At 38.7% G+C, this 18,175-nt stretch overlaps 1 protein-coding gene across 3 annotated transcripts in view; it reads right to left on the bottom strand.

The window, feature by feature from the left end:
* Positions 1-2,494: 2,494 nt before the first annotated feature.
* celf3a (cugbp, Elav-like family member 3a) overlaps positions 2,495-18,175 on the bottom strand; it is a 31,987-nt gene continuing 16,306 nt past the window's right edge. The window contains exons 4-15 of one of the 3 annotated variants that reach the window (XR_015081966.1): positions 15,056-15,104; positions 12,741-12,869; positions 11,589-11,668; positions 11,175-11,318; positions 10,482-10,626; positions 8,473-8,622; positions 8,210-8,269; positions 6,914-7,018; positions 6,463-6,606; positions 5,553-5,685; positions 5,049-5,146; positions 2,495-2,912 (exon numbers count right to left, since the gene is read on the bottom strand). Coding sequence is in view for 2 of the 3 variants with exons in the window: in XM_086013643.1 (XP_085869769.1) it covers positions 5,558-5,685; positions 6,463-6,606; positions 6,914-7,018; positions 8,210-8,269; positions 8,473-8,622; positions 10,482-10,626; positions 11,175-11,318; positions 11,589-11,668; positions 12,741-12,869; positions 15,056-15,104 (1,134 nt within the window). In the remaining variant the exon portion in view is untranslated. The remainder of the gene's footprint in view (positions 2,913-5,048; positions 5,147-5,552; positions 5,686-6,462; positions 6,607-6,913; positions 7,019-8,209; positions 8,270-8,472; positions 8,623-10,481; positions 10,627-11,174; positions 11,319-11,588; positions 11,669-12,740; positions 12,870-15,055; positions 15,105-18,175) is intronic. The other 2 variants (XM_086013643.1, XM_086013644.1) reach the window with 2 other exon arrangements.

Raw genomic sequence — 18,175 nt, 5'->3', positions numbered from 1 at the left:
TGAAGGCTAACACTGTCTCAGTGAAGATGGGTTTCACGTTTCCGCCTCTAAAGGGCGCCAGAAACAATTACACCACCGGATAATTTCAACACACCACTGATATATAGTAATTTAGAAAGCATTGATATCAATGTACCTGTACGCTCTTTGCCCTCACTAATAAGATAATTAATCGCACTAGTACAACGGCTAGAGCACTAGTCGTGTGGAGAAAAACGTTATTAGTAAGACACAGTTCTACTAGTGCACTAAATTGTCTTGTGAGGACAAAGCGCATACTAGTAACTAATTGACCTTAAGAATATTCAGATTCAGACAACTTTATATCCATATAAATGCTCAAAAAGCTCTCCATAAGACCATCAGTTGTCAAGTATTACAATAATACAAACAATATAATATACAAACAATCTATAATACAAATCTCCACTGGGTTCAACATAAATACTTCCTGGATGCTGTGCCATAATTTTATACATATTTCTGTACATCAATATTACGTACAATAACATGTGTACTATACAAATTTACATATGTAACCATGATTTATCTGTAATGTATCTTAATCTGTTGGTTGTGTTAACATTTTTGATTAATTATTGCAATATATGTTAATTCCTCTTAAAATTAGAATATGCATTAGAACTGTTGTTCTAATATGTGTATCAATACACGCACACAAACATATATGTACATATACATATATATACACACACATATATATGTATATATATATATATATATATACACATATATATGTATATATATATATACACATATATATGTATATATATATATACACATATATGTATATATATATATACATACATATACTGTGTATATATATATATATATACACATATATACATTGTATATACATATACTGTATATACATATATATATACATACATACATATATACATATACATATGTATATATATACATATATACATACATATACTGTGTATATATATATATACACATATATACATTGTATATACATATACTGTATATACATACATATATATACAAATACATATATACACACAAATACTGTATATACATACATATATACATATATATATACATATATACACACATATATACACATATATACATTGTATATACATATACTGTATATACATACATATATATACAAATACATATATACACACAAATACTGTATATACATATATATACATATATATATACATATATACACACATATATACACGTATACATATATATATATATATATACACACATATACATATATATATACACATGTACACACACACATACATATATATACATATACATATATATATATATATATATATATATATATATATATATATATATATATATATATATATATATATATGTTCCATACAATTGGGCCGAAATGTAGTCAAATAGCGTATTTGTAAATGTAAAGTCAAATTGCATATTGACCATGCAAACACAAGCTCTGATTTGTAGTTGCATTTAATTGTCGTAGTAATGTTACTCTCCGTCTTTTATTTATACATACTTTAAATCTACTGCTAGTGAGTGTTTTCTATAATTCTACAGTGTACCTCTTTCACCTAACAACAGCAATGCAAACAATACGTGACAAATTTTTCTTTCACAACAGTTTGCAGCCTAAAAAAATGAAGCCCTAATCATCCATACTTGAGACATGCCAAAGAAGTGAGCATGTTTAGACACATCAGGCCAACCCAGAATGCTTTGGCAGTCTAGATCTGCAAACACCAGCTGTCTCTCCACCTTTCCATCTACTCCATATTCATACAGCGTAGTCATTAACCCACAATACAAGACTTTAGTAGTTGAGTCACTGGTGTGCTTCAGGATCGTGATACACAACAGTCTTATTTTCTTTATTTTAGCTGTCTTGCTTTTCTCTCTACTCATTTATATTCATGGAGGGAATGGTACCCTTGTTAAAAAACATTAAAAAAACAAAAAAAACACTGACGCAATTTACATCTTTTTTTCTAAATTGTACTTTATTTTCTTTAAAGACATGTTTTAAAACAGCAATTGTAGAGAATAAATAAAGAAACATTATGCTTTTTTTTAACTTCCTTACATTTATGTAATTAAAAACTCTATAATAAGTGTATTCATTGTCTTGAAGGAATGAGTCCTCTTTACTCTTAAAATAAATAAAAACAAATCACATCCCTCCCATCAAATTCATTACCAAATAAATTAAACGTAAAAAAAACTAAGATAGAAAAATCCTAACCCCTTTTTCCACTTTATATAGTTGAAAAGTAGTGGCAGCAGATATTTTGAAGATGCTTTTACTCATCCCTCTTGACCATCGTCCCCCCACCCCCCCACCCTCCACACACACACAACTAAGGTATGTACAGTGTGAGGAAACCCATTCAATTCTCTTCCTGCTAAAGAACCATTATTTTAATTTACGTATAAATAATCAAACTACTTCTACATAACAAAATTACCAGTGGTAATGATACAGAATATATTTTCTTTTCCCTCCCGACTGTGTAGAGCCGACCTTCTAGATCACAAATCACACTATACAGCAGGACCCTGTTCAGTAGAATCACATAAGTGATATGCTTCTTCTTCTTCTTTTTTTTTTAACATGTAGATTAGAACTTGTTGCTGACATAGTATGTACATAATATAAATGAATCCAGCTATGGAATGATAGGAACTCTTGGAGCACTTCTGATACTAATGCTGCCGATGTATTTGTTAATGATATTACTGCAGTTGCTCGTGTTTTAGCAAGTGTATTTAAATAATGTCATACTGTCTTTTTTTTTGTGTGTGAGGTGTTGCTCCTATGTGCTATTATGGTTGGTCAAACAACCAAACAAGGCTGGGACATCCCGAGGTGGTTTTCTTGATTGAACTCCTAAATTGTCCTGGAGGTAAGAAAGAGAAAAAAAAGACAAAATATTTAAAGCACATGAAATAAGTACAAATTCATATATTTCATTAAAATAAAAACTGCAGTCATTACCCACTGCTTGCACTGATGCTGCAGGGGTGCATCACTATTCACTTATAGTGTCCATGCAACTCAAACAGTGGCAGTCATAGTGCTGCAAGTGTATGCACGTTTGGACAAAAGTAGCTTTTTATCTCTTTTGGCAGGCAAATTAATTCAGAACATGCACAATAGGAATTCTGGTGGGCACTGACTCCAATGTTTGTCCGTATGTTATGGACATTCAGATTTTTTAAAGTCAAAATCATCCGCCAGGTAGTCTCATTTTGAGTGGGTTGCTCAAAACAGCATCTGCAGACATTTATTATATCATTTTTTTTAAATCAGGAGCAAATTTTCGTAAAAACCTCTTGTTGTTTGTTGCCACCTATTGTGATCCCACCACTATATGTTCCATACAATTTATTTAATTAATTGTATTTATTCATTTTTGGACCAAAGATAAATGTGACTTTGAAGTCAACCTCGAATTTTTTTTTAACAACAATATGTTCTATGCAGGCCCACTAGTCGAAACGCAGCATTCTGATTAGTATTATGTTTGTGGTACGTGATTTTTGCCCATCTCAGGGGACGGCCATTTTGCCACTTGCTGTCGACTGAAAATGACATCACAGTTGCTCAGGGCTCGGATAATGACCAATCACGGCTCATCTTGAGAAAACAGGTCAGCCGTGATTGGTCGTTACCGGAGCTCTGAGTAACTATGATTTTCAGCCAAGTAACAAAATGGCCGCCCCCTGAGATGGCTAAAAATGGGTGGATTTTGCTGGAAAGTCACAGACCTTTTATGAAGACACCTGGGAATAGGTTTAATTTGTGACTAAATTACATAATAGGTCTCAATTAATGTATTGAGCTGTGATCGACATATCGACTATGAATTTGGCATTTGGACCATAAAGCTGAGTTTTTCACTCAGGGGAAGATTCATTTTGATTAAGTATTACCTATTTAAATGTAATTGCTGTATTTCAATATAAGTTTAATGGATTTATTTTATTTTGATTTGAGTGCATTTATGCTGAAGTATCTTATTAACGGTAAATGGAAAGAGGATTCATTTCCATTTGGCAATGAGCCTGAAATAATAAAAAGGTTGCCTATTTGCACAGGCCTGATTCAATTAGTGGTAAAAAATAAAAATCTCAGACTTTTACGTCTACTTCCATCTTGCCGGTGCTTTGCAGATAAACTGTTTCTATGAGCTTGATGTAGATTACAAATTTCAGATAAACACATTAGTGGGAAATTTCTTATGTTTTTGGTCCCCAGAATTCCTAAAGAGGAATATAGTTCCTCTGCCAGCAGCACATGTCACAGGAACCAAACAGATTAACCCAAAACTTCTGAAAGTCACGTTAGTGTCTCAAAAATAGACACCCGATTGTTATTATCATTATTATTATAGCTTTCACACAGACATTTACACTCAAAATGTCACTTAGTTTCACACCTACCATCATAGACAAACATTATAGTGTCCACTATTTATGTACTTTATAGCTAAATATGTTCATTACATTTCCAGTGTCACAAACAACAACCAAAGTTCAGGCACAAAGTCACATGGAATTGAGTTACAACCAAACAAAACAAACCCTCACGACTTCACGGAAAACTACCACACCATCCAACTAAACAAAGGGAAAGTGTAAGAATGATAATCATGACAGATTAAAAAAAAGGCAACTAATAAATAATAATAAAAAAGGGACAGGACTCTACTATTTAATTGACAGTTTGTTTTAAAATTTGGAGGATTAAAACAGGAGGGAAAAAAAAAAAAAAGCATGTCATGATAATCAGTTACTTACAGATGCTGAGGTCAAAAGTGACTTTTTATCGATCAGTGTTTGCAAGGATTGAAACCACGACAAAATAATAAGAGGAAACTCACAACGCACCAAACACAGTTCACGGTCGCCACAGTAACCCGCCATGCAGTTGAGCATGGTGAATCAAGGCAACGGCCCCAAAAGAAAAATTGCTAATGGCAACCATCACAGGCAATATCGCCACAGCAACCAACACAGGCCAATTAACTTACAACGCAGTGAGAAGGAAGGGGGAGGTTTTAGCGGTTGCTAAGCAACCGTAGCCATAGCGACGCACATCTCCATGATTTATGTATGTAGACGGGACAGTCTTGAGAGTGGTGTGATGATTTTGTTTCAGGAAAAATGGCATATGGCAAAGCACAAAAACAATAAATGAAAGGTCAAAGGAAAATTAATGACTGACAGCAGTTGCATCCAAAGCTGTGACAGAACACTTGTTAAAACAGGATATTCCATCTGAATATATTCACTAACATTGCAGCTACTTACTGTAAAAACAACACTTTCAAACATTAAAACGGATGCCTGTAATGTATCCATAAAAGACGGTAAGTGTTGCAACCTCATTAAAGTTAATCTACTGAAGATTATTGACATGTTCCACATGAAAATCAGCCACGGAAGATGAACAGAGCTCTCATATACACTTGCTGAATGGCTAATCTTCACACGCATTAGCTGCTGTCCGTCCCATATCCTCATTTGAAGCTCACCTCCTTCAATAAGGTCTGTTGGCATCCTTGGGCCTCTTCAGTTGCACTTTCAGTCTCTTCATGCCTATCTGGAAGCCATTCATGGCTTGAATGGCAGTCTGAGCACTGGATGGGTTGTCAAAACTCACAAAACCTAAGGAAAGAGAGAAGCGAACAAACACAAAAAAAAGATTGCTGAAGTACAACTTGCATGAGGTCCATGGACATATCGAAGTTGCTGCCCGTTCTTGCCACCTCATTCTATATTGGGTTTGATTGGCAGCAAATGAAGTAGCTAGTGTTCGCGCCCTCAACGGCGCAAACTGGCCTTTTTGAAAAAAATATACCATCTTGCATTGATTACCATCTTATCTTTTTTTAAAAAGAGGTTTAAAGTTTCTTTTTTTTCAGACAAATGCTTTTTCCAGTAAATGGAAAATCTTTTGCTTGTGTGTCTAAAAAAAAGCTGATCGGGTCAGGAACTTAAAAAAAAACAATAGAAAAAAACGGCCTGAAAAAAATCATTTACCGCTCGCCATGCCAGATTTGTGCTGGTCATGAAAACAGAGCTCGCAGTGACAGGCAACCTGTTTGCTTGTGACATTTTTGATTTTGACATTTTTGATTAAAAAAAAAAATGTTTCTAATGTAAAATAAAGTATATGAAAAAAAAGTATTGTAAAAAAAAAAAAAAAAAAAAAGATATGTATCTAATGTAAAATAGAGTATATGAAAAAGAAAAACAAGTATTGTAAAAAAATAAATACATGTTTCTAATGTAAAATAAAGTATATGATTTGGCTCAATAAAGGCTGGGGAAAACTGAGCTAGTGTATTAAGTGACTTGTGTCAAATCATCTTTTTGTTTCTAAATACCACACGACTGGTAAAAACGATCATAATAATAGTTATCGGCGTGACTGCGGCTCACCGAAGCATTTGCTTTGGTTGGTGGCACGGTCAACAAAGACCTTGGCTGAGATGACATTTCCAAAGGGCAAGAACATTTGCAGGATCTCAGAGTCGGTGAACTCCTGAGGCAGGTGGTAGATGAAGATGTTGCAGCCTTCGGGACCTTTACACAAATAGAGGAAAAAGAAGGAAACATTTTCTAAAATCCACTCCATGTGGTGTAGGTTGAGACGGTATTATAATGTGCTTACAATGACATCGTACCTCAGTAAATGACATTACTGACACATAAGCAGAAGTAATCATTATGTAAAGCAAGGTAGAGAAGTGACGCTGATAAAGTCAAGAACCGACAAAGCAGCGGCACTGCGTCATTGTTTGCACAATGATAATCCGTAATCCGAATTGTGCCAAATGACGTGTCGGCCAACACGTCTGAGGTTATTTTACATTCACTTTTTAGAAATTACCTTCACGTTGTTGTAGCTGCTGCGGCTGCTGCGGCTGCTGAGCTACTAGGGTGGGCTGGTGGGGGAACGGCTGCCCCACCAGGCTGTAGGCAGCAGGATAAGTGGCTGCAGGAAAGAGAGAAAGATCATTACGTAAGAATACGAGCAATTAGAACATACTTAACTGCTACTAAAAAAAAAACATTTGTAACATTTCTGAGTGTTATGGTAGACATCTCGGTATGGTAAAGCAGGCCAACTGACACGGTACTAAGGTACATGGGAACGGACCGAGCGGTTTTTACTTTACTACTACTTGGCTTTTTCCCGGCCAATCCGAATTGGCATCCCTCATTTGCATCAAAATGAGTCCCGAGTACGCCATGCTTGAGATTGCGGAAACAGAAATAGAAGCTCTGGGGTCCGCGCATGACATTGGCTGGCAAACTGCAAGCTCTCCCCTTGCGGATGATTTCGTCGGCGGTGTATTCATTAAAGCTGACAACCGATTGGTAATCAAGCAGCTCGTCACCTATCAATGTTATGGCTACTATTTGAAGAAATTCACTGTACTGCAGATAATGATACCAATACGACAGTGTCCGAAGAATTCTGCCTAGCAACAAGTGTGATGACAAGGGGGAAAATTTAAGACGTTGAACTATAGCATGACCTACATATAGTACATTACTGTGCTGAAAATCTTTCTAAAATCCTTTATCTAACCTAGTTGGAATGTTTAATAATGTGGAAAAAAAATATTTGAATTTTATAACATTGTCATGTGATAAAATAAATATATATAATATATATATATACTTTGTTTATATGACTACAACACACAATTGCAACTAAATACAACATTTAACAGTCACTTGAATATGACTCGTTGTGCAATAAAAGCAATTGCAAAAATAAAAAGAAAATTGTGATGTTTACTTTAAAGAGTTAGTTTGCTGGAAATGGGGCAATGCACAGGTTGTTTGGCAGTCTTACATTACATAACAGGTTTTTGTATTCAGGTCACACATCCTGTGTAAATGGAAGGGAGAGCCAGAATGTTGATGTTTAATATTTGGCTGTGAGAGAAGAGCATTGTACACTTGAAATACACAAATAACCTTTTTTGTTTTTGTCATTAGAAATGTATTCCTTTCAAAAAAAAATAATCAAACATTCAACCATTAGCTTTTCATGGATGATGGTGTGCTGCATTATAAAAACTGCAGAACAGGAAGTACGCTCACATTACACGATATGAGAACATTCTAAGTTCCACATCATGCACCTGTTGAATGACTGCTGAGCGAGCCTCACCTGTATAGTGCTGCATGCCTGTGTAAGCTTGCTGCAGGGGGTCCAGCACAGGACTCTGAGCTGTGACACAAAAACATCATCACCAATCGCTTTATGCACATCAGCACGCTCCAAATAACGTGCAGTTCTGTCGCTTCGTTACATTTGCTCTTAATTACACTCTCGCTGTGGCATATGACAGCAGGAGCCTGTGAGTCGGGAGGAGAGGGATTTCATTCCCAAAAAAAAAAAAAACAGGCTAGGATGCTTTGGTCATGCAGTACCTTGATAGGCATGGACCCCGTTGGTGTACAAGGCCTCTGTTGCTGATTGGCCATTGGGTGGTGCGGCCACAGTGGGGTAGCTGCTCACTGCGATTGGTGGAGGCAGAGCAGGAACAGGTGTGGCGGCAATGGAGGGTGGAGTGCTGGTACCTGCAGACAGCAATTCAGTTATCTAAATGCCTAATTTGCATAAAGAAAGTGGAGTTAAACGTCAAATGCAGTCAGGAGTGAGTTTAAGGGAAGTCAATAATATTGGCAGAGCTGGGCACTTGACCCTTTTTTGCCTTGACCTGGGTAGTACCCTTCCGGCCGCGACCCCCCGCCCTTATTCATAAAAATTATCCCCCCCCCCCGCGCGTTCCGCCGTCCAGCCCCCCCGCAATCCAGCCCGTGATTGACGCCGCCGCGGGAGAGATGCTAACGGCAGAAGCTTTTTAAGGATCATTAGCATGCTAATTTACTATTCGAACCCGCTGTGGACACGCTTCAAAATGCACCACTAGTACTTTACTACTTACCCAACTGCGTGTGCTTACTTCTATTGCGAGCCCCGGGTTTGGTTTTGTCGTATTGTATAATTATTTGGATCCAACAGTCGGCCAGAAGTCGCAGTCAACAAGTTACTTATTTTCCACACTTCCCATCGTTCACGGCCTTTCAAAATAAAAGCATACCAGCAAACCACTATGCACAGCAGGTTTGCTACGGCATATTTTCGGAAGTAGGGAATACACCAGATGAAGTGCATGAACTCCACCTTAATGTGGCAGCGTCATACTTGAGTGCTGCGCGCATCTTAATACACTCCCGGACACAAGTTGTTTTGAAACAGTTAAGTTCCAAGTCGGGGGGCGTCGCTTCAAAAAGACAGCCACAACAATGGATAGCGTAACTGCTACAACCGTAAAGGGACCCAGATGGCTGGACTATGCATTTAATTTTATTGCCAAACTAGTTTGCTTTTGCAGCGGCAACGAGCTGTGCGCTGCATCCTCTCTCTCCTCTCCGTGTGGAAAACTGTATGTCATCGCAACATGTGACATAATGGACTGATCAGAGCAGCAACAATTCCTGATGTGTGTGTGGCATCTGTTGCAGACGCGTCGGTCACGTGAATCAATGCAGCAGTTGTCGCTCGCGCCGACGCGGGAGTAGAAAGAAGCCTAAAAAGAAGCCTTTCATCGAGTAGGCTGAGATGAAATTTGGCCGCGTCGCGACCACGTCACACGCATGAGGTCCGATTAGTGGGCCAGACTAAAATCCACTTCCGGCCATGCTTAGTCCAGCCATTTTTAAAAATTTGTCACCCAAACCCCCCCCGCCCCAAAAATGGGCATCCGGCCGGAGGGTCAGGGACTGCTCAGCTCTGAATATTGGATTGAAGCAAAACGCTTACTTCATGCAGCGGGCAACTCATTCACTGCCAGACATTTTCAGACCCCCTTTTACACTAAAGTTTGAAAAAAATTGAAAAAAATATAAATAAATTCCTGGAATTGAATGGCTGGTGTGTGAAAAGACGAATAATTTCGTCACTAGCAGTGAATGAGTTAATGAAATCAATAATTGAATCGCTGATTTATTCTTTTTAAAGCCATCTTGCACTTCGTTATTCATTTGCATTCTTTGAACATTTGAAAACCCATGGATAATATTAGTAGCCTAATTACCATAAAAAAAATAATTTCTCTTAAAAAAAATACACCAGCAGCCAGAATACCAGTATGTATTAACTATCAAATAAAAGTAAATAATTTTATGCATTACCAATGTTGTTGGGCAGCTATGACTTCTACTAATGTTCTTAAGCACCGTACATTGATACATTACGTAGTTTTAGTTTGGCTACATAACAGCTCGATGAAATAATAAACATCTACATGGTAAATGAGATGAGACCTTTGTTTTGTTTATCTTGTGATCATAGGTCCAACCCTCTTGTGCATTTGTCATATTTCAAGCAGAAATCTAATCATGCATGAATGGCCGCACCAGGCGTCTCCAGTTACCTGAGGAGGGAGTGATGGATGCGATCGGCGTGGCGATGATGCTGCTGGGGTTGAGGGCAGCCAGCTGTTGCATCTGAACGGCCGCCACCGTGGCAACAGGAGAGAGGTAGGCTGACTGGGCTACCAGGGCCTGCTGCTGCATCAACTGGAGGGTGAAGAGGTTGGCATTGACAGGAGGCAAAAATTAGGCAATTTGTGTGTTAAAAAAAAACAAAAACAATCAGCAACAATTGTGCGACAAAAAAATTATAACCAATTTTTCGCAATTTTAAAAGAGTTAAATATGGGCACAACCCTAAAATTTAATTTAGACTGTGTAATGATATTGTCAACCTGAACAAAATTTGAAATTTCACTTAACATTTAGTAAAGTTGAAATGAAATCGCATTGTATTGTAACATCATTACCACTTGCACATTGTAATGAGATTCAAATTTCAAAAGGAATTCTACAGCAAAAAAAAACCCCCTCCCTAATAATACACATATCATTAAATGACTACGTCTTTGTCAATGTCAATCCAAATTCCAAACTGAGCATTATTGTCTTTAAAAAGACAGCCAGCTCTTGTATCGGCCCTCTTGAGCTCTTTCGCTCTCACTTGAAAACTTGAATTCTTTGAAAAGTGTGAAAAGAAACCGGTGAGTGTTTGTGGGGGTGTGTATGTGCATGCATGCAAGTGTGTTTCTCACAGCTTGCGTGTAGGCGTTGTAGGCCCCAAGGTGCAGGGTCATGGGACTGATGACTCCCAGCTGAGAGGCAACCTGCTGCATTCGCCGAAGCCCCCGCTCCTTCTCCGAATCGGCAAACTTAACGACCAGACTGGATGAAGCTCCCTAGAAGGAAAAGAAGAAAAAAAAATCTGAACAGGCTGATACCAATGCGACCCAGATAAATTGTTTGAGTAGGATTTCCCTGACATTTGTTTTGCTTTCTAGCAGAAGTCGGAAGATTTTGTGCCCACACTGACTGCTATTTGGAAGTGCTCATTATTTCCTTCAGCTTTTCTATAAAGCCCCAGCAAACATCAGGAAGGAGGTTCCACTGACACACAAAGTCTAAAATGTCAATTGTGTGAATGTGTGTGCGCGTGTGTGTGGACTCACTGGTAGAGTACGACTCCCATGTAGAGCGTTGATAGCAGCCTGGGCCTCTACGTTGTTCTGGAACTTTACAAACGCGCACCCTAGACGGGACAACGCGACACATCGTCAAAGCGTGGCCTCGCACACACTGGATACTTCCATTTAAAAATACATTTGGCGCCGCCTTTAATTCGAGCGCTTCATCAGTAACCTTGGTATCATTAAACATGGTCTGGGAAACATTCATTGCTTCATCAATCACAGCCTGTAAAGCGCCACTCGCGTCATTAGCAATGACCCATAAAACCTATTGCACCATTAGTCATGCCTCAGGCAACAGACGCAGGAAAACCTCACGTCTATGTTTGAACTGTCGTCACACTTTGATTTACATGGCAAATATCATTAGCGTTGTTACGCACAATAGTCACTCTCATTCATGTGAGCGCTGTGGGTTCATAGTCATCATTTTGTTTAACATTGCAAACTGAAGGGAGATCAGATTTAGCTTGTATGTGTTTTGAAATAGCAAACAGTTCAAGTGGAAGTCAACCCAAAGATATTCTTTCCAAGAATATGTTCCCAATCACGGCTGCGCTATTCTCAGAATCTGAGCCGTGATTGGTCATTGTGAGCAGTTGTGATGTCATTTTCAGTCGACAGAAGGCAAAATGGCCGCCCCCGGAGATGGCTAAAAACGAGTGCATTTTGCTGCTTTACTTATATTCCACAAACGCAAAATTCATCAGAATGCCGTGTTTCAACTAGTGGGCCTTCTGGGAACATATTCTTGAAAAAAATATGTTTGGGTTGGCTTCCGTAAGCAACAAAATCCATCCCTTTTTAGATATGTCGGGGGCGACCATTTTGTCATTTCTGTCGACTGAAAATGACATTAAAGTTGCTCAGGGCTCAGATAACGACCAATCACGGCTCACCTGTTTTCTGAAACCGAGCCATGATTGGTTATTAACTGAGCCCTGAGCAACTTCGATGTCACAAAATGAAGTGACAAAATGGCCGCCCCCTGAGCAAGCTAAAAACGGGTAGACTAGTGGGCCTGCACAGAACATATTCTTAAAAATATGTGTTTGGGTTGACTTCCCCTGATTTTCTCTTATTAGATTTCCCTTTGCTCAGCGTGTGCCCTTCTCACATTTTCAAGTTGTTTACCTTTGCTGGTACCGTCGGGCCCGCGGAGCACCGTGCACTCCTCGATGCTGCCAAAGGGTTCAAACATCTTTCTCACATCAGGGTCCGTCTGCTGCTTGCCCAGCATGCCCACAAACAGCTTCCTGTCTTCTAAGGAGGAAGGAGAGCATCAAGAGGAGGAAAGAGATAAAACAAAGCAAAAATTAGATAATATGAGTGGAGGCTGGACATAGTCAATGAGAAAAGATGGGAGAGTAAACGTTTGTATTTACAAAATAATTCTCCGTTTTGATATTTGATTCGGCACTTCTAACAGATTTCATTTGAGCGTGCAGGTGGAACCTATTTGTTTGGTATTACTAGATTTGATGTACGTCATCATTTCATTATTATAAGTCATTATGAAGGGCTCAATCAGTGTCAAAACAGAAAATAATAATAGCCAGACATTTGTACTATACTGAATTGTGCAAGTGGACCTAATGTTGTGGCCGTCTGCTATACTTAAAATCACCACCAGAGTGCAGTAACGCAAACGCACAGCAAAACACACTAACAGCATCTGGCAGTGGCTCGAGATTCGGCAGAACATTTTCTTTCAGTAATGGCTCAGTCTCTGACGTCACGTGCCTACATGTTTTGGCTCATTCTGCACAAGGCCATTGTTAATGTACAGTACATAAAATTGGATTTAACATTGTGAAAACGGTTCCTTGAGAGCGAACAAAACACACTAGTACAGTAGATTGAGTTGTGGTATTTTGTCAAAGCAAGGAAAAGCAGAAGGCGGCATCCCAGTAACGTGACAGTGAGTCAGCATAAGGGAAGATAAAACTGAAACACATTATGGATATTCAGATGTTGCTCAAGACCGATAACATGATTTCTGTGACAATGTGAATACAAAAGTTACCTACCAATACTACACTGTCACTGACTAGGAAAAGCATTTCAGGACTGCAACTATATTACAGTACTAATTACATAACTACTACTATCTTTTTTTTGGGAGATTCTATTTTTTATAGTCACATGACAGTGGAACCTAAGTTATGAATGACCATTTTTACAAACTTTCTCAAGTGACGCACATTTAACCAGCATTGTTGTAATTCATTATATTTGTTGTGCCGTTTTTGAAATTTTTTTTACTCTTAATTAGACCTCAGAATGATTTACAGGTTACTGTTGCTGTAAACGGCTCAAAAACCCGCATAAAATTCGGTGTATCCTCCGTGGCACCAAATCTAAAATTTTGGGGAAAATGTTGATCCCAATTTTTCCATTCACAATTTTAACAGCGGTCGCCTGGATTTCTGATTACCATCGCAAAAAAGGCAAGATTCCCTGGATCGTTTTTTTTTGTGTGTAAAGTAAAAACTCAATTAGAATATAGACAAAAGAAAAAACATCTGAATAAGATTGGGCTTTTTTTGTGCTGTCAAGCGATTACAATTTTTTAACTAAATAATCGCAAAACTTTCCATAATTGATCGCGATTAATTGCATTTTTCAACTACAATTTTCTACCAAGCTTGTAATAGATATTTACTTGAGTAAATTTTTGGAATTAATGTGGATTTTTTTTTTTAAGTGTATTTCAATTCAAAGACTGTTCTATTAGCTTTCTTTGATCCTTGAACACGATTCTTTTGCTGTAAAATACAACAGTTGGTTTTTGGAATTTGGCTTTGCAAAGTGCACAAGTTATTTGGGATTTCTCCATCGAACAACTTTTTAAAGTAAAACCATATAAAAGTCCGTCTTTGTAACAGTGACTGTCCTCTAAGTTTGGCTGCCAAGTAAGCAGAGGTCAGCTGCCACAGGAAGTAAATAAAACTGAGTTAACTGAGTTAATTTTTTTAACACTATAAAATTGAAATTAATCTCCAAAGTTAACACTAACTTTAACAGCCCTATTTGGAAGGAGACTATTTTTCAATGGTTATTCTCCTTTTCCCCTCCTCACTTATGCTTGTTTAGTATGTTATTTCTCCATAATGAAGTATATTTTCACTTATTTTTATACTGTACTTTATTGGTTTTTAACCACACAATTACGATAATTAAAGGGGTGGAACGGATTAATTGCATTTCCATGGTAAAAGTTACCTCTATTTACGTAACAAATTTACTTTGTAACTTTGGGTACCACTTTATATTCAATTGCATTTTTCTTATGATCAACAAATTCAATTAAAATCCAGTTTTAACTCATCTTATGTTATTGCTGCTAGCCTGATAAATGGATAGAAAAGATGCCAGTGTCATTCATCTGTGCAGTTTGACCAAATGCGTGAATGTGTGTGTTGTGGGTGTGCACAAGTGTCTCTTACCCCCTCTACTCTCACTGTCTGCCGGCTTCACCTGGATTGGGCGGTTCATCTGGAAATAAATAAACACGTGATGCAGTCAGTTTCAATGCTTGAAGATTATGAGAGTCCAAGAAAAATAAGAAAAATACACATATTGGATGTAAGAAAATCCTTTTTCTTTTTTTCACCCTTTTTCTTTCTTACTTAGCAATACACTCCTGGCCACAACATTAGGTACATCTACATCGATTCCAATCTATGAGACATATTCATGATTTTATATTTACGAAGAAAAGTGATGTTTATTTGATCATTTACAGTATGTATTTATTCATCTGGCTGAAGATGGCAGTCATGGAGACGGTCCATTATTATTTCCCCTTTTGGCGATCTGAAAAGGGTAAATATAGAAAAGGTCTCCCTCTGTAATGGTTTCAATCAATTTTGAGCGGTATAGCTCGCCCATTAGATGTTATTAGGTGCACCTAATGAAGTGTTCCCATGAGTGCATTATTGAAGGCTCTTCCGCTTTACCTTCTCTCCAATGACTCTCTCTCAGAATCTACTCTAATCCCGAGTCTATCGTTGCTTCCGCCCCTATTGCGCCAAAACCAGGAAAAGCACACCCACCCACACGGGGATTGGGCAAGTGATGAGATTAAGAACACTCGCCGGCTAATCTGGATTACAGGAGCATGCAGCATCAGACTACAGCCAAGATATTCTGTGCTTGACAGAGAGGCAGAGATGAGGTGTACGGGGTTATAGGGTGGGGGGGGGGGGGCGAGTAAGTGGAAATGAAAGATTGAGCAAAAAGGGGTCTAGCACAACAACACAGGATTAAACTTGCTTTTCATCAAGTGACAAGCTGCTGAAATGATTCCCCCCCACCCTCTTTTATTTAGCCGAGCCATATATGAAATTGTACACATGAGTGTCTTTCAAATATAGAGAGCCCAAAAAGGCAAAGGGGATGTTGCGCAAAAGGAAAAGAAAAAAAAAACAGTAGGGGGTTTTAAAGGAAGAAATGCAGATTGAGGGATAGAATGGAGCATATGGAGACAAGGAAAGGAGGATGGGGATGTGTGTGAAGTGTGTTTGTGTTGGGGGGGTGGGGGAGGGGGGAGGGGGCGCATGTAGCGGAGCGCTACTCTGTTAACTGTGGCTTAATGAAGGTCTTAATTATGGAGCTGGTGACATTTCAGCCACTCACTGATCTTGTGTCACTGATTAATCTGCTGTGATCGGTCACCAGGAGACAATATTGATCGCTCTGGGCCTCCAGGACCTGCATGCACAACTGCTCTTGACTCCACGCTGAAATAACACCAACACCTGCTGCAAGGGGCCCCTATGTCTCCTCACTGAGGGGGGTCCCATTGATTGCACCAATTAGTCGGGAAGGGGAAAGTTGCTGGAGGGGCAAAGTCTTCAAATTATACAGAAATTGCTCATTGGTCATTGTTCATCCGTGCGATTACGAACTGGACACTTTATTAGTAACACCTGCAAAACCTAAAGGAGGGATTGTTGGCGATCTTTGTCTGCTTCCTCAGTATGGTCTTGGTGCCCTTGAGCAAGGTCCCGAATGTACGTAGTCACTTTTGTTGTGAAGCCAGGGTAGAGATGTGGATAGCACTTTCCTACAATATTCTAACTTCAAATTCTGGTTCTAAAAACACACACACGCAAAAGCCAAATTTGTGGAGTTAATCCCTTCTACGCTCACGGATACAAAGTCATCATCCTTAGCGGTATTTGTGAGCAATGTTCTCTCCGTTTTTTTTCCATGAGTTTGAGCATTCGTAAAGCAACATCAGACAAAACTACATCACAGTTTTCCAAAACTTGAGCTCAAAATAAGTTACACAATGTAGGTATTTTACAACAAATATCAACACAACAATATCTTAAAATAGAGGATATCTTTGGATAGAGATTTGTAGCACCAAAAAAATGAGCTTGAGTTTCTAAGGATTGGTCAAGGATTGAGGATTTTATGCCACTTTTTATGTTGTGAATTAGCCCAAAATACCCTGTCCATTAAATGTGTGAATTTTCTTAAATTTCAAAATATTCAAAGTATATATTCGTCAAAATTTAGATTTTGGGGGGCGGGGGGGGGGGGGGGGGGGGGTTCGGGGGCTCTGACTATGTTTGTCAAATACATCGTAGCTATTTTTGTTCGTTTTAAAAGGGGTCAAAGTCAACCCCAAAATGTTCTTTCCAAGAATATGTTCTATGTAGACGCACTAATCAAAGCACGTCATTCTGATCAATAGTGCGTTTGTGGAATGTGAGTTAAGTAGCAAAATCAACCGTTTTTGTCCATCTCAGGCGGCGGCCATTTTGTCACTTGCTGTCGATTGAAAAGTGACATCACAGTTGATCGGGTTAGCTTCAGAAAACAGGTGAGCTGTGATTGGTCGTTCCTTGAGCCCTGGGTATGTTGTGATGTCATTTTCAGTGGACAGAAGTGACAAAATGGCCGCCCCCTGAGATGGCTAAATACGGGTGGATTAACTCTTTCTCCACAAACACAATATAGACCTTGTTTCAACTAGTGGGCTTGCATAGAACATATTCTTGAAAAAAATATGTCTGGGTTGACTCCCCCTTTTTATTTCCAACATCATGTGCTACAGGCGTAACCAATTATACCGATTATAGCCAAAATGAAGCTAGTGGGTGTCTTTACGGTGCGTATTTCAGCCTGAAATGCTTCCACACTTTTCACCATCTTTTTTGAACACATTTTTCTTCCCGCTCTGTCAACCACACGTGCCCAATAAAGAGTTCAATTTCTTTGTATGAGGCAAATATGAAAATGGAAAATGCCATTACAGCTCAGGGTTTGAATTATTTGTTCATGCGCACACGCGCACAGCCTAGAGGGAGCATTGTTTGTGAGGACACCTGCCTTTGTGGCCTTTGTGTTTATTTCATGCCCATCTGAATAGTCACAAACCGATGTGGTGAATTTCAATTAAGCCCCATGCAGTGTTGTTGTTGGTGGGATCTTAAAAGCCTCGACCAATTGTCTCCTCGCCCACTGTTTGCTTCGACATCAATTACCTCCGATTCTGTGCGTGCTGGACCACTTAAAGCCATGTCACAGAACAGGACATTATAGTAATACGT

This window comes from Filicampus tigris, chromosome 18 (assembly GCF_054856515.1).
Source record: "Filicampus tigris isolate MCC_2025a chromosome 18, RoL_Ftig_1.0, whole genome shotgun sequence".
NCBI classification, from domain to species: domain Eukaryota; kingdom Metazoa; phylum Chordata; class Actinopteri; order Syngnathiformes; family Syngnathidae; genus Filicampus; species Filicampus tigris.
Note: the sequence above shows the minus strand (reverse complement) of the source record. Positions and strands in the feature narration are given on the sequence as shown.